The following is a 17,909-nucleotide window of genomic DNA, read 5'->3' on the forward strand; positions in this document are numbered from 1 at the left end:
TAGAAAAATATGAATTAAAATGCACAAGTTTATACATTTATTCATAATTACTGGTTTAACAATTACCTCCAAGGTTGTTTAAAAACAGAACGCTTGTTAATTGCTATTTCTTTGCTGAATCCAATTGTGAAATACAAATAATGACTGCATCATATTATAACTTTCTTTTCTAATGCCCGATTTCCTGTCACTTTGACAACCTATTGTGCGATCAAATTTATTGGGTGCTACTTTGGCCACAATTAAATTTGTCTTTACTGTTACTATTGTTGGCTGTTGTACAATTTCAAAGGATACAGAATAAATAAATAACTTTTTGCTATGATCAAGTCCCTTCTGGGACAATAACAAAAAGTAAATGAACTTTAAGGTTCTTGCGAAGATTTGTAGCTTGGGTCTGTGGATGAGGTTGGTAGCTTGCTCGCCGAGCTGGCTGGTTATCGTACATTCTAGCTCAAGCCAACCATAGGCATGCACAAAAATTCCTAGAAGCCTGGTTTTCAACACATAATGCAATCAACAAACATGTGAAATTAGACCCCATATACAAACCTATGCAGAACAGAACTGGAAATGACACCTTAACAGACCGGATCATATAAATACCAAGCAGAGTAGAGTAACATCGCTTCATCGGAGGCCGCACTGACCATGTTACCTAAACCAGCTAGCTTGGCAAGCAAGCCAACAACCTCAGTAAATGACCTGGTTTAAAAAAAGTGAACACAGGTCATTTGTGCAGCATTTCCAATTCAAAAGGTTTTATTTGTGGCTCATTGAGATTTCCTGCGACCAGATTTGCCTCATGGGGTGAGGCAAAACAATTGTGCTATTTATCAAGGTATCACAGGTTATCCTTCTTACATGATAATCATCATCAAATTCTAAAAATTCATTTTGCACATGCCCAGAGACCAAAATGGAACTTAGAGAACTAAACCAGTCACTTCCTTTCTAACTCAATGTTAAATCAAAATAATTATTTTCCTTTTACTTCAGCTGTGTTTTTATGCCTTAATTTTACTTCATAGTTTTTCTTGCACATTATGGGAAAAACACTTGAAAATCCCCATTCATAATTTTTTCAGGACATTTTCTAAATAGTGGGTCTGCTTTATAAATCTGATCATCCAAGCCAAAACATTCTACATACACTGAAGTATGAAGTTGGCTTGTGAGGTGACGCCAAGAAACTACATAGCTAGTTTTATTCCTTAATGTATCACATTACCAATGGAATTCAACATTAATATTTGCCACAATATTAGACTACCACAGAGAGTACTCATTTTGCAATATATTGTACCTGTCTCAAGTGGGAACAGAATTTTCAAACATATTTCAGAAATTAATTGCAGATTGTCCTGCTTAAAAGTATAGCAGAACAAACTAAATCACTTACTTTCCAAACTCAAGAATTAGCAGAAATAAACCAAACCATTCTGCTTTATGCAGGGTAAATTATCACTTCTAAGAAACAATTCTGGGAGAAGGCTATAGAGGTGGTTCACCAAGCTAGCTCATAAAAAAGTGATTTTCCAAAATAGGCACAGACCTTAAGCCTTCAGCTGACCAGTCTTGCCTGTTTTGTTAAGGACCGGGCTTCAAATTCTAGACAACAAGGTGCAGAGCGGGATGAACACAGCAGGCCAAGCAGCATCATAGGAGCAGAAAGGCTGACGTTTCGGGCCTAGACCCTTCATCAGAAATGGGGGAGGGGAAGGGGGTTCTGAAATAAATAGGGCGAGAGGAGGAGGCGGATAGAAGATGGATAGAGGAGAAGATAGGTGGAGAGGAAACAGACAGGTCAAAGAGGCGGGGATGGAGCCAGTAAAGGGGAGTGTAGGTGGGGAGTTAGGGAGGAGATTGGGGAGTTAGGGAGGAGATAGGTCAGTCCAGGGAGGATGGACAGGTCAAGGGGGCGAGATGAGGTTAGTAGGTAGGAAATGGGGGTGCGGCTTGAGGTGGGAGGAGGGGACAGGTGGAAGGAAGAACAGGTTAGGGAGGGGGGGGACGAGCTGGGCTGATTTTGGGATGTGGTAGGGGGAGGGGAGATTTTGAAGCTTGTGAAATCCACATTGATACCATTGGGCTGCAGGGTTCCCAAGCGGAATATGAGTTACTGTTCCTGCAACCTTCGGGTGGCATCGTTGTGGCACTGCAGGAGGCCCAGGATGGACATGCCGTCTGAGGAATGGGAGGGGGAGTTCAAATGGTTTGTGACTGGGAGGTGCAGTTGTTTATTGTGAACCGAGCGTAGGTGTTCTGCAAAGCGGTCCCCAAGCCTCTGCTTGGTTTCCCCGAAGTAGAGGAGGCCACAACGGGTACAGCGGATGCAGTATACCACATTGGCAGATGTGCAGGTGAACATCTGCTTGATGTGGAAAGTCTTCTTGGGGCCTGGGATGGGGGCGAGAGAGGAGGTATGGGGCCAGGTGTAGCACTTCCTGCGGTTGCAGGGAAAAGTGCCGGGTGTGGTGAGGCTGCAGGGGAGTGTGGAACGGACAAGGGAGTCACGGAGAGAGTTGTCCCTCCGGAAAGCAGATAAGGGTGGGGAGGGAAAGATGTCTTTGGTAGTGAGGTCGGATTGCAGATGGCGGAAGTGTCGGAGGATTATGCATTGGATCCGGAGGTTGGTGGGGTGGTACGTGAGGATGAGGGGGATTCTTTTTTGGTTGTTATTGCGGGGACAGGGTGTGAGGGATGAGATGCGGGAAATGTGGGAGACACGGTTGAGGGCGTTCTCGACCACTGATGGGGGGGGATGTTGCGGTCCTTGAAAAACGAGGACATCTGAGATGTACGGGAGTGGAATGCCTCATCCTGGGAGCAGATCGGCGGAGGCGAAAGAATTGGGAATAGGGGATGGCATTTTTGCAGGAAGGTGGGTGGGAGGAGGTGTATTCTAGGTCGCTGTGGGAGTCGGTTCCAATTTCAGAAATGTTGGGGCCATAACTATTCATGTATACATCAACAATCTGGATGAAGGAACTGTGGGCATTGTTAAGTTTGCAGGTGACTCAAAGATAGGTGGAGGAACAGATAGTGTTGAGAAACAGGAGGCTGTAGAAGGAGTTAGACAGGTTAGGAGAGTGGGCAAGGAAGTGGCAGATGGAATACAATGTGGCAAAATGTGAGGTCGGAAGAATGCAGGCGTGGACTAGCTTCTAAATTGGGAAAGACTTCGGAAATCTTAGGAGTCCTAGTTCAGGACTCTCAAGGTTAACATGCAGGTTCAGTTGGCTATTTGAAAGAAAAATGCAATGTTGGCATTCATTGTGAGGATGCTAGAATACAAAGAACAGGGATTTCTGCTGAGATTGTTCAAGGCTCTGGTCAGACTGCATTTGGAATATCGTGAACAGTTTTGGGTCCTGTATCCAAGGACATGCTGCCTTGGAAGGGTCCAGATGAGGCTTGCAAGGGATGAAGGCCTTGTTATGTGAACAGCAGTTGAAGGCTCGGAGTCTGTCCTCAATCAAATTTACAAGGATGAGGGGCCTGGATAGAGTTGGCATGGAGAGGATGCTTCCACTAGTAGGTCAGACTAAGACCTGAGGGCACAATCTTCGAGGGATGACCCTTTAGAATTGAGATGAGGAGGCATTTCTTAAGCCAGAGAGTGGTGAATCTGCAGAGCACATTGCCAGATGACTGTGGAAGCCAGGTCATTGAGTATATTGAAGACAGTCAGATAAGTTCTTGACTAATAAGGGCATCAAAGATTACAGGGAGAAGAGTATGGGATTGAGAAACATATCAACCATCATTGAATGAATGGTGGAGCAGATTTGACGGCTCAAATGGCCTAATTCTGCTCTAATACCTTCTGGTCTAACACAATCCTATATATTGTTTTCACATTTAACCCATCATTCAAATTTAGCAGGAACTGACAAAACTACATTGACAATTGAGTTGTCAAACTTTTAAATCTTAGATTTTTAATATAAGGTTGTACTTAAATCTCAAAAGTAGCTATCCACGTTTAAATACAAGGTTTGACGATAGATTTACACTAATCAAACAATAAGAACAGACCAGAAATAAATGTATAAATGAGCTGTTCTTGCTCCCCTCTCTCACACATCATTGCATCTAAGCCCCACAATTGAAGAATCACCATGTATTTTTAACATAGAATGGTTACATCAAAGGAGGCAGCTATATGGCCCATATTGCAGCCTCTGCAAAAATGAGAAAGCATTCAGGAGAATTTGAAATATACTAATACTATTAACTTCTCAATGATGCAAAGAGGATATCTAACCAAGATTAGAGAAAAGGTGGACATTTCATACTCCTGATATACATAAATCTTTTGATACAAACCACTTTCAATTATATTCTATTTTAAAGCAAGTAAAAAAGAAAACACTTGGAGACAGCAATACAGAGATCTGACTTTTATTGCACATCCACACCTTTGAAAGCATCATTTCTATACCAGTCTAATTTTTGTTTACTGCATACTGGGTTGATGATTATATAGGTTCAACTGGCACCATAAATGTCAATAAATGATATAGTACAAACTTAAAAGTAGTAGGCTGATTGTCAGAAATATCTAAATTTTACTTGCAATTCCGATTTGAATAAACTGTTAATACAGCTAATTTGAACGAGGCATGGCAACCATTTCACAAAGCTTACTGGTGCAGGTGAGGATGATGGCAAGTTCCAGTATAGCAGCAAAAGTTATTTAACAGTGGCAAGTGCTTTTTTTTTTAAAAGTACAAGCTACAATTGGGCACATGAGCCCAGCAAATTGTTGTTTTGTTTGTTTTGTTAATTACAGAGACTTGGAAAATTCTCTGCAAGTACTGAAATAGTTTTTCACTCAATACGAATATAAAAACACTTCTACCTGCTACACAGCATTCAAGAGTTTTCAAACAACATAGTTACAGCTTTTTCATTCCTGCAGGCCAGTTATTGTAGTGCTAGTCTAAAGCTTTACTAATGATTCAGTTTTTACATAATACGTTGACTTAAATTTTTAATTGCATAATTATTTCCAAGATCAATCCATTATCTTTGCCCAAGAATGCTACTGAAAATAGATTACATTTTATTTTTCCATTTTAAACATTTAAGGATAGAAATTCTCTTGGATAAACCTGCACTGATTCCCTTCTGTTTGAGGGCAGGAGAGAGAGTGCAGTGCACAGGCCCGTACCTGCATGACCAGCACAGCGCTCATCACTGATAGCGCTTAAGAACGGAAAGTGCCCTGCACAGGTAGCAGCCCACAACATTGATTTGCAAAGAGAAAGTCAATGCACATCTTTTCGCAATGCTATGCCAGCAAATCTCTCCCACTTAATTTTCTGCCTTTGAAGACTAAACTACGACTACTACTACGTCCATTTTGCCCAGGAATGGTGAGGGGGGGGACTTCTTCTTTCACAAAGTTAAAGTTTCCCATACGGAAAAACAATTGATTATAGCTTGAAGTGATTTCTTTGAAAAGGTTCATGACTTGTACAAACCTAATTCCTTGCTGTGTCATCTAATAAAAAGTCATCAAACCAATTAAATAAAAGGCTTAACCTCTGACCCATTTATGTGTCATATGTATGAATAAATTCATGGAATTACAAAATGGGAAACCAAAAAGTATGGCTCAGAATACATTTGTGTTCCTTAGTGGTTTGGTATATTACTCAATCATGTTTTAGTACCACTTGTGTTCAACAGTGTGTTTCAGTGTTTTGTTAAATACAGAGACTTGGAAAATTTTCTGCAAGTAGTGAAATAATTTTTTGAATATAAAAACACTTCTACCTGCTACACAGCACTCAAGAGTTGCCTAGTGATACGGTTACAACTATACAACTTCAGGAGCCTGCAAAACTGTCAACTTGCGGACTGTTTAAAAGGGTCTGCCTCTGATGGTGAAGATGTTAATTTGTGGTTTCATATGGTTGCCGCATTCACAGTTGATTACAAATCAGAATATACAATAAGTCCATTGTCAGTGAAATAGTATCTTTGAAAATTCCTTGCATAGTGCAATAAGAAATTAAAACTATTGGCCCACAAATATTTAAATTCCCTGGAAAGAGTGAAACAGTTCATACACAATTATAAACAGGTGACACAAAGTAGGGAATCTGACCACAAGATTAAAAAAAATACAACCTTAAAAAAATTAAATTTCAATGTCAAAATAAAAACTGCCCCATAAAAGGCTGTGTTGATAATTGTAATATCAAGTGATAAATTGTTCTCAAAGTCTACCCAACACTACATTCATCTTGGAACAAAATTTAAGCCCACCTCGAGAAATTAAAATCACATTCAGGCTGATGTGATGGAATGAGCAACCACAAAGTCGTGTCTTCTACTTTTCAAGTATTGCAGCCATTGGAAGATCTTTTACTTCCAGGCATTGAAGGATTTTTGCTTTCCACACATCAGATACACGAAGCACAAACAGCACCCGAGACACGTTTGAGGCCCTTCCGAAAGACGCTGTTTGAGAGGCTGTAAATAACACAGTTACAGAAGCTATTGCTAATGGCAAGCCAGGTGGTCAGAAATGATATCTCTGGACTATCATAAAAGCGAGAGCTTTCGAGGAGGAAATAAATGATGTACGGAAGCCAAAGGATGTAAAATACACTGGTAATTCGAAATAAAACCATAGCATAATGTTTCTCAGAACAAGCTGGATTTTCTGATGTCTCTCCTTGTGTATTAAATCGAGCACGTCTTTCACGTATTTCCTTAGTGTGGTATTGACATATTCTGAATATGTTGAAATAAGTAAAACAGACTACAAAAGCAGCAGGAGCATACAACAAAGCCACAATAAATCCTGCAAAATAAGCATTTGTTTCCCAGAAATTAGCACACCATTCAAAAACGTCTCCATGATAGCCCGGCTTGCCCCAGCCAAAAAATGCAGGAAGGAATACAATGCAGGAATAGAGCCAAATTATTATAATACAAACACGCAACCTCCATGGGGTGACCAGCTGACTGTAAGATAGTGGCTTGGTAATAGCAATATATCGATCAACGCTGATGCAGGCCAGAGAGGTCATCGAGACGCTTTTCAAGACGGACACAATATATCCAAAAAATTTGCACGTTATAGATTCGTGGGAACCTGTCGGATAGCGTAGAAGGGACAAAGAAGGAACCAAGCAACTGATTCCAACAAAAAGATCTGCATATGCCATGGTCTGAATGAAATAACTTGTAGTATGATGATTCAAAAGAGGTGCAAAATGAAATACCAATATAACAATAAGGTTACCTGATATTATTAACACAGTCAGAAAAACAATGATGATTACTTCCAGGAGACAAATGTTAACAGTTTCGTTGTAACTGAATCCCAAAAGACAGAATGGTCGGCTACTATTGTTTCCTTCCCAGGAAGAGTTCATACTTCTGTTTTGCACACTCCAAACAGATGTCATCACGGGCTTCGTTGCTATCGCAATGTCTCGGTCTTCCGCCTCACTTATTCTCAGGCTCTGCTCAGTATTGTCTGCATTGCAATTTGTCTATAATCCAGCAAACGGTCACTATCCTCAACATGCCATAAGAGGACAAAGCTATTCCCAGCAGTTGCCATGCTTTCAGTTTAAATGCAGATACTGGTATGAATAGGCTGTGCCATTGACTTGAGGACAAAAGAGGGGAACACGACACCTGTCTTTATTCTGTTGGAAGTAAATATATACATATATTTTCTGCTTCATCAATCTCAGTGTTTCGTAGTCAAGACCGGCAGAATAAACAAAAGCCTTTTGTGAAAATGAAGCTAATTTTAGCCCTCCCAAAATATCAGCAAGTACTCCCAAAATATTATCTGCAAAAGGAAAAAATTGATTAAAAAACAGAAAAGTCTCCCAGCTTTCCTTGATGATGTTTTAACTCAAACAAGAATCCAGATCGAAGCCACAGTTACTGCAATATGATGCTACTCTAGAATCGCAGTCCAATTTGCCGCAGAATTCAAACAGCCCCTCCAGGCAATATTCCTACCTCCCTCACAATTCTCTGCCAAAGGAAATATTTCCATAACTACACCAGAGGGCGAATGCAGCAGTACAGAATCTTTGCTCTCACATTCAAGACTGCAGTAGCCTCTCGAGGAGCTCTATCCATCACCTCCTGTATATGAGAATGTAATACATTACAAACCTCCCAATCTATCATTTGACAGCAGCAGTTGCCAAACACACACTGACCCTTCTGGGAGAGTGCTAGCTGAGGAGGAGCTACAGAACACTGAAATTCCAACACATAACTAGATCCAATTTTTTCACCTCAGCATACTTAAAAGATTCTTCAGAATAACTATGCATCCAATTCCAATATAAATGCTTCAAATAGGATTATGATTGACCATTTATTATTCCCACACAAAACAAACTATGAACAATACGAATTAACAAGGCAACAAAATTTAGCATCAGCTTGTAAATTAATACAATTACCGAGCCAAATGAGTTAACTGAAATAGGAGGATGTGTGCCCATGTTTTTCATTCATTCGCACTGTTATAGTACAGAGGTAACACCGTGGACAGCTGGTTTGTGATGCACAGTGATGTCACAGCATGGATTCAATTCCCGTATCAGCTGAGGTTACCATGAAGATCCCAACTTCTCAACCTCGCTTGATGCATGGTGACCCTCATGTTAAATCACCACCAGGAGCCTCTCTCTAAAGCGAGAAATGTGGTACAGTCCTCTGTAACTACTGACAGCTTCACTTTTACTGTGAATATAGCTGCTTAAAATGATCAAGTTGATTTGTTAATGTTAAGCATTTTAATTTATGCCTCATTCTGTATTATAATAAATAAACAACTAAATTCACAATCAAGTTTCCTAAAATGTTAAATGCACTTGTTCATTGACAAAAATTTACACACAATTTTTGGCCAAATTATATTAATCGAGCAATAAGATGTTACAAAATTTATAGTGGCTAATGAGACTCAGCAAAACAAAATAATAAATTGTATTTTCCAACTTACAAAAAAGGTGGGCGGGAGCACGAGGCCGGGAGCAGGAGGGCAGAGGAGGGCAGAGGGTGGGCGGAAGAGGAGGAGGAGGAGGACAGGGCAGGGGGCCGGAGGGAGAGGTGGGGAATGAGAGAAGAGAGGAAGAGCGAGCGCGAGCGAGCGAGCGAAAGCGCGAGGGGGATGTGGGGAAGAAAGGAAAAAAGGGAGGGGGAAGAGAGAGAGGAATAAAAGGGGGGGGAAGAGAGAGAGGTAGGGGAAAGACAGAGAGAGGTAGGGGAGAGAAAGAGGGAGAAGGGAGGAAGAGAAAGAGAGGGAGGGTAGGAGGGAAGGGGAAGAGGGAGACAGAATAGGACCAGTTGCAATGATGATTTCTCCCCACATAGTTACAGTGCAGGTAACATCCTCTAAACTGCTGCTTCCAAACGAAATGACATTTTCCAACAGTGAAGCCCGAATTGTTCAGGAAGCTCAACTTCACTGCTAGACTCCACATCCACTAACTAAAATAATGACTCAGATCACAGGACACGGTTATTTGAAGCTTATCATATTTACATGTAATGCTACTCACCCCTCAAAGCTATTTTAAAATAGACATTAACTCTTACATTCAAATGACAACTTTTGGGGGAAGTCAAGTGTTAGATAAATATTTAAAATTTAACATGCAATCCCATTCAAGTAGGTTAAAGGGGCAACATCAACAAGAAACTTTTCTTCCACAGTTTGACAAACTGTGAATAATTTGTCACAATGTTATATGATGAATTGAGATAATTCACATTACTGCATGCAAATATAAAACAGTACTTGTTTCCAAAAGACTGCAAAGATATCCAAACAGCAACCTCTGCAGCCAATGAGCTCTCGAAAATCTAGAAGACCAGGAAAGTTAACCCTATCAATGTCTCCGTTGCTTAATATGTCATACTCCTAGAACTTTAGAAAGGGGTGATTTAGCGTTATCACGCAATTTGTAAACTCATTATAAACCAGAACACCAAGATTTCTCAGAAACAACTGCAAATATACATTTATAAAATGAATACACGTGGTTCTGAAAGATAAAGCACACAGTACAAGTTATGGTGCACTTATATGGTACAAAGTAACAGAATCTTTGATGACTAGGAATACCCAGTAGTTAGGGTGGCAGTTTCAAGCTTTGTTTCCATTTATTATTAAATTATATCAATCCTTCTAACAATTCCTTTGAATATTTTGCAGGCAATTGTCTTATATTTACTGGTTTGCATACAACTTATATTCATGAAGGCAATTTAACTGCAATGCAGAATTTGAATGTTCAAGATTGGTCAACGAACAAAACAGAATTAGATATTTTCACAACCAATTAATAAATCTCTTGAGTTTCACTTAATCCTAATTATCCATTTTTTAAAACCAAACTGTGCTCAATGGAAGTATTACCAAAAAATTGCTTGATAGAAAAATTTACAAGATCATCCTCTCTAAAACCGAAGTAACCAAACAAGCCCAGCTGCCTCATCAATCTTTCGGCCTGACAGCATATCATTCAAGGATGACTGTGTTTTTCACCGATGTAAAATTTTCTTCAGCAGCTACAAACTTTTCAATAATGAAGACGATTTCTAGATATCTTTCTTTCTGATCGATATCAATTCTAATTGCCCAACTTAATGGCATATATCTCAATTCCATCTCTCCAAAACTTAGTTACCACTTAAAACAATCTGTAATGTTTGTTTCAATCATGTCCACCAATATTTATCTGAAACGTTTTTTTATCACAACTTGCTTCCACAGCTTCCGGTTCTCATTCCAAAACAAATTCATTCTGAAGCCTCTAAAATTTTTTATCATAAACACTTCACTTGGAGTATCTTCTTGCTTCTTTAAAGTATCAGGCCACAACTTGCATTTAACAGATTTTACTGGAGTCTGGTACAGTGCACCATTTGATTCATGTCAATTCACAAGAATGTATATCAGTATTTCTGAAGAATTAATAAGTTATATATTTACACAGATTTCTAATCACTTTGGATACAAAACTGGCTTGAAGGTAGGAGACAGAGGCTGGTGGTGGAGGGTTGTTTCTCAGCCCGCAGGCCTGTGACCAGTGACGTGTCACAAGGATTGGTGCTGGTTCTAATGCTTTTCATCATTTATATAAATGATTTAGATGTGACTATAGAAGGTATGTTAGTAAGTTTGCAGATGACACCAAAACTGGTGGCGTACTGAACAGTGAAAAGTGTTACCTCAGAGTACAACAGGACCTTGAACAGATGGGTCAATGGCAGATGAAGTTTAAATTTAGATTATGATTTTGGGTAATCCAAGATGGAGGACGGGGAAAAATTGTGGCTGTAAAAGCTGCTCCTTTTTTGAGGTATCTTCAGTGTTGGAGCTGATTTCCTTGAATTCTAGGAGCAGTAATTACTGTTTTATAGACTGTTGCATTGCTTTAGAACTTTAGGGGAAAAAAAAGGTCAAAACAACGGCACTTTAAAGAGGAAGAAGGGAGACAAAGGCAGTGGTCACATGGTGGGATGTGAATCAACAGAAAAAGAAACCCACACTGCTGTCTAACCCAGCAGTGAACCTTCACAGCTACTGCCTCTGCTGTTTGATTTCAGTACCTCTGGACATCAGAGCTCATCTGAGAAAAATAAACAAACAGCGAAATTCATAGCTGACCTTGGAGAAACCTGTGTGGGGTGATCACAGCAGGGGAGCAGCTAAGTGGCTAGTTATTTTTTTGTAAATCTACAATAGTGATTGTATGTTTTTAATTGAAACCTGCCTCGAGTAAACCTTAAAAACATAAAACATAGGTACTAAGTTAGCCTGGAGCAGCGTTTTTAGAGCAGTAAGACTGTGCTATTTTCCGGATCTGTAGATTGTTAAGATGCAAAGATGGCCTTTGCTAAGTGATGTGCTCTTCCTGTCGGATGTGGGAGATTAGGGAGAGTTTCCAGGTTACTGATGATTATGCCTGCAAGAAGTTTGCTTGGTTGTGAGTCCTGTCAATCGCTTTGATTGGTTGGAGCAACAGTTAGAGGCAATGAGGAATTTACAGGAGCCGGAGGGTCTGATGGATAGCAGTTGCAGGAAGGGAGATAGGTGACCTCTCGGAAAGGTAGGAGAGGGAGACACATGGGGCAGGAGTCTCCTGTGGCTATCCCCATCTCAAACAAATATGCTGTTCTGGAAAATGTAGGGGGTGACGGACTCTTAGGGGAACGTAGCACTGACAGCCAGGTTTCTGGTACCGAGACTGTCTCTAATGTAATGAGGGGTAGGCCAGGTTCCAAGCGATTGATTGTGATAGGGGATTCTCTAAACAGAGGCACAGACAGACATTTCTGTAGCCGACAGCGAGACATCAGAATGGTGCATAGCCTTGATCCTGACACAAGGGAGGCAATCTCCGAGAGGATGCAGAATATTCTCGAAGGGGACCAGCTGGAGGTTGTTGTACAGATTGGAACTAACGTCATAGAAAGAGATAAGGATGTGATTCTGAGGAGAGAATATAGAAAGTTAGATTTAAAAAGGAGGTCCTCAAGGGTAGTAATATCTGGATTACTCCTAGGGCTCGAGCTAGCAAGGGTAGGAATAGGGAATAGAGCAGATGAATGCATGGCTGAGGAGCTGGTGCAGGGGAGAAGGATTCACATTTTTCGATCATTGGAATCTCTTCTGGGGTAGAAATGATCTGTATAAGAAGGACAGATTACACCTGAATTTGAAGGAGACTAAAATACTGGCGGGAAGATTTGCTACAGCTGCTCAGATTTAAACTAGGAAGGGGCAGGTGGGACCCAGGGAGACAGTAAGGAAAAGCAGCAGTCTGAGACTGATACAGTTGGGAAAATGAGAAAGTCAAACAGTCAGGGCAGGCAGGAACAAAGCAGAGAATGAGGTAGGACTGATAAATTAACATGCATTTATTTCAATGCAAGGGGCCTAATAGGTAACACAGATGAACACAGGGCATGGCTAGGAACATGGGACTGGGATATCATAGCAATTATAGATACGTGGCTCAGGGATGGACAGGACTGGCAGCTTAATGTTCCAGGGTATAGATGCTTTAGGAAGGATAGAGAGGGGAGTAAGACAGGAGGGGAATGGTGTTTTTGGTTAAGGATAACATTACTGCTGTACTTAGGGAGGAATATGTCCAGGCAAGTTATTTGGGTGGAACTGAGAGATATGAAAGGGATGATCACCCTCATTGGGATTGTCCTATAGCCCCTCACAATAGTCAGCGGGAATTTGAGAAACAAATTTTTAAGGAGGTCTTAGTTATCTGTGAGAATAATACGGTGGTTATGATAGGGGATTTTAATTTTACAAATGTAGACTGGGATTGCCATAATGTTAAGGGCTTGGCTGCAGATGAATTTAAGTGCGCAGAAGAAAATTTTCTGATTCAGTATGTGGATGTACCTACTACAGAAGGTTCAAAAGTTGACCTACTCTTGAGAAATGAGGCAAGGCAGGTGACTAAGGTGTCAGTGGGGGAGCACTTTTGGGCCAGTGACTATAAATCTATTAGTTTTAAAATAGTGATGGAAAAGGAGAGACCGGATCTAGAAGTTAAAGTTCTAAATTGGAAGAAGGCCAATTTTGACAGTATTAGTCAAGTATTAATCAACTTTCACAAGTTGATTGGGGGCAAATGTTCACAGGTAAAGGGATGCTGGAAAATGGGAAGCCTTCAAAAACGAGATAAGAAGATTCCAGAGACAGTAGTATCTGTTAGGGTGAAGGACAAGGTTGATAGGTGTAGGGAATGGATGACTAGAGAAATTGAAGTCTTAGTTAAGAAAAAGGAAGCAAATGTCAGGTATAGACAGCAGAGATCAAGTGAATCCCTGGAAGAGTATACAGACAGTAGGAATATACTTAAGAGGGAGATCAGGAGGGCATAACGGGGACATGAGATAGCTTTGGCAAATAGGGTTAAGGAGAAACTAAAGGGATTCTACAAATACATTAATGACAGAACAGTAACTTGGGAGAGAATAGGGCACCTTAAAGATCAGCAAGGCCGTCTATGTGTGGATCAGGAGATGGGTGAGATATTAAAAGAGTATTTTGCATCAGTGATTACTGTGGAAAAGGATATAGAAGATGTAGAATGTGGAGAAATAAATAGTGACATCTTGAAGAATGCCCATATTACAGAGGCGGTGGTGCTGGACATCTTAAAATGCACGAAGGTGGATAAAATCCCCGGGATCTGATCACGTGTAGCCTAGAACTTTGTGGGAAGCGGAGGAAGAGATTGCTGGGCCCCTTGATGAGACATTTGCATCACCAACAGCAACAGGCGAGGTGCCAGAAGACTGGAGATTGGCCAACGTTGTGTCACTATTTAAGAAATGTGGTAAGGAAAAGCCAGGGAACTGGAGAGCGATGAGCCAGACATCGCTGGTGGGCAATTCGTTGAAGGGAATCCTGAGGGACAGGATTTACATGTATTTGAAAAGGGATTAGGGATAGTCAACATGGCTTTGTGCATGGGAAATCATGTCTCACTAACTTGATTGAGTTCTTTGAAGAAGTAACAAAGAGGATTGATGAGGGCAGAGCGGCAGATGTGACTTATATGGACTGCGACAAGGATCCCCATGGTAGACTGGTTCGCAAGGTTACATCACATGGAATATAGTGAGAATTAGCCATATGGATACAAAACTCGCTTGAAAGTAGAAGACAGAGGGTGGTGGTGGAGGGTTGCTTTTCAGACTGGAGGCCTGTGACAGCGGTGTGCCACAAGGATCAGTGCTGGGTCCACTGCTTTTCCTCATTTATGTAAACATAGGAGGTATGACAACACCAAAATTGGAGGTGTAGTGGACAGCCAAGAAGGTTACCTCAGAGTACATTGGGATCTTGATCAGATGGGCCAATAGGCTGGGGAGTGGCAGGTGGAGTTTAATTTAGATAAATGTGAGCTACTGCATTTTGGAAAGACAAATCAGGGCAGGACTTGTATATGGAGGTTGGTTGGCTCGCCGAGCTGGTTTGTTGTTCCGCAGACGTTTCGTTACCATGCTTGGTAACATCCTCAGTGCAGCCTCTGATGAAGCGTCGGTGTGTTTTCCCGCCTGGGGTCCATTACGATGGATCGCCTCACTTCCAGGCGAGAATTCCTGGAAGCATGGCACTCCACAAAGCATGCTATTAATAAACACATTGAACTCGACCCCATATACATTCCACCACTGAGGAAACCCGGAAGTGAGGCAATCCATTGCAACGGACCCCAGAGTTTAAAAACCAGGCGGGAAAACACACCGACGCTTCATCAGAGGCTGCACTGAGGATGTTACCAAGCACGGTAACGAAACGTCTGCGGAACAACAAACCAGCTCGGCGAGCCAACCAACCTGAACACCCACAACCCGAGCTACAGATCTACTCCAACACCATAGGACTTATATACTTAATGGTAAGGTCCTGGGGAGTGTTGCTGAACAAGGAGATCTTGGAGTGCAGGTTTGTAGTTCCTTGAAAGTGGAGTCGCAAGTAGATAGAATAGTGAAGGTGGTGTTTGGTATGCTTGCCTTTATTGGTCAGTGCATTGAGTATAGGAGTTGGGAGGTCATGTCACGGCTTTACAGGACATTGGTTAGGCCACTTTTGAAGTAGTTAGGATGTTATGAAACTTGAAAGCGTTCAGAAAAGATTTACGAGGATGTTGCCAGGGCTGGAGGGTTTGAGCTATATGAAGAGGTTGACTAGGCTGGGGCTATTTTCCCTGGAGCGTCATAGGCTGAGGGGTGACCCTATTGAGGTTTATAAAATCATGAAGAGCGTGGATAGGGTGAATAGACAAAGTCTTTTCCCTGGGTGGGGGAGTCCAAAACTAGACGGCATAGGTTTAAGGTGACAAGGGAAAGATATAAAAGGAATCTAAGGGGAATTTTTTTCACGCAGAGGGTCATACGAGTATGGAATGAGCTGCCAGACGAAGTGGTGGAAGTTGGTACCATTGCGTCATTTGAAAGGCATCTAGTTGGGTACATAAGTAGGAAGGGATTAGAGGGATATGGGCCAAATGCTGGCAAATGGGACTAGATCAGTTTAGGATATGTGGTCAGCATGGATGAGTTGGACCGAAGGGTGTGTTTTCGTGCTTATAGCTTATGACACTGCAAAATAACAATATAGCACACTGTAAGCATCTGACCAATCTAAAAAAATAGCTGTAATCAACATCTGCTTTAAACATTAACAGTATTACCAACTGACTGGAATAAATTCATTTTGAGATGGTCATCAAAGCAGATGCACGTCTCAAGAAAACAAAAGTACATTGCTTTTTGGCTCTAGGAGACAATTGTTACTTTCTTCTGACATCTTGTGCAGATAACAGCGTTCAAATGCCATGATTTCAATATGTAATATACTTGCAACTTTTAAACTGCATGTGAAGGTAACGAAAAAGAATGGACAGCCTGAATGCTAACCACCAGATACTTATACACACAAATTGTAACACCATTGAAAGTTCATTAATGCCCTTCACAAACCCAAGTTTGACCTTTGATAATGGTTATGTATTTATAAGCAACTTTAATAAATCTCCATATGATTGATGTAGTTGACTCAATTGTACTCAGTGAAAATGTATTCATGAAAACCATCACAGACTGAATCTACACTTTATTTATTATGCATCCATTATTTGCTGTAATCGTTATGAGTTTTACCTGGATAGCTCAAGGTTTGTCAGTAACTTTTATTTTGAGAAAATAAAACTGGAACTTTGAAATATTCTTTGATAATTTTTTGACTTTTTGCTTACAAAATAATGTACTATTAAGTGTTAAACACAGCTGGTGACTGTACAATTTGCTATTGCCCATCTATTTCCTGAAATTAAATAAGCCTTTAGGACTCAAGTTATTACAGCCCTATGGTATTATGGTTAATAAGCTAGATGAATAAAATTCGTTGAAGAAGAATTAATGGATACTTGAGCAAGAAATCAATATACCAAAAGGAGTGCACCACATTGTTACATTTTCTGAACATTCAGATATATATTTATTCTCTTTTGAATTCTTTTAGGTAACATACAACAATGATTGAGGCACATCCATTAGTTTTGCAACCAAACAGACAGATAAATTTATTCATCTAACAGCTCCATATATACAGCACATTAGTTTATTAATACTTTATAAGAAAAAATACTAAGTATGGTGTAGGAGTTTAACAAACGGTTTTCAAAAATGCCTGCAAAGTAACGTAGGATAAATATAACTCTTAATATACCTCTAAGCCATACAGACAAAAAATGCATCCAGTTTAACCCTGTTTTGTGATAATTAGCTGCTCTCTGCTGGGAGAACGAAAGGGATTCCATGGTTAGCCTGAATACCCAAGTCAAAAATCAGACACAAACTGTTTGCCCCGATCTTAATCCAGTCGCCCTGTTCAGTAATATACTTTTTTTTTCCTCTTTCATGGGGCGTTAGCATCATTTGAAAGGACAGCGTGTGTTGTTCTTCCCTTGTTAGGCCATTTCAGAGGGCAGTTGAGTAAACCACAATGCTGTTGGTCTGGAATCACACGTAGGGCAGACCAGGTAAAGATGGCAGATTTCCTTCCCCAGAGGACATTAGCAAATGAGATAAGTTTTACATCAGTATTATTAGATCCACATTTCCAGATTCCATTAATTGAATTTAAATTCCATCTGTGGAATTAGCCTGGATCTCTGAAGAAAAGTGATGTTACCAGTATACCATCATCTCTCTCACGGCAGGCAACATAATATCACAAGACAAGGTGCAGTTTGATTGTGATGCCTCCCATAATTGACTGGACTACTGGCACTTGCAAGTGAAAGTTAGCCACCTGGAGGAAGATATGATTCCACAGACAAAGGTGACTCATCAGGCAT

General features: G+C 40.7%; 1 protein-coding gene across 1 annotated transcript; it reads right to left on the reverse strand.

The window, feature by feature from the left end:
- Window positions 1-6,346: 6,346 nt before the first annotated feature.
- LOC109928803 (probable G-protein coupled receptor 21) lies at window positions 6,347-7,433 on the reverse strand. The gene has a single exon (XM_020528736.2). The coding sequence runs from the start codon at window positions 7,431-7,433 to the stop codon at window positions 6,420-6,422; it is 1,014 nt and encodes a 337-aa protein (XP_020384325.1). The 3' UTR covers window positions 6,347-6,419.
- Between the last annotated feature and the right edge of the window lie 10,476 nt (window positions 7,434-17,909).

The sequence above is a fragment of the Rhincodon typus genome, chromosome 28, assembly GCF_021869965.1.
Source record: "Rhincodon typus isolate 14 chromosome 28, sRhiTyp1.1, whole genome shotgun sequence".
Classification (NCBI taxonomy): Eukaryota; Metazoa; Chordata; class Chondrichthyes; order Orectolobiformes; family Rhincodontidae; genus Rhincodon; species Rhincodon typus.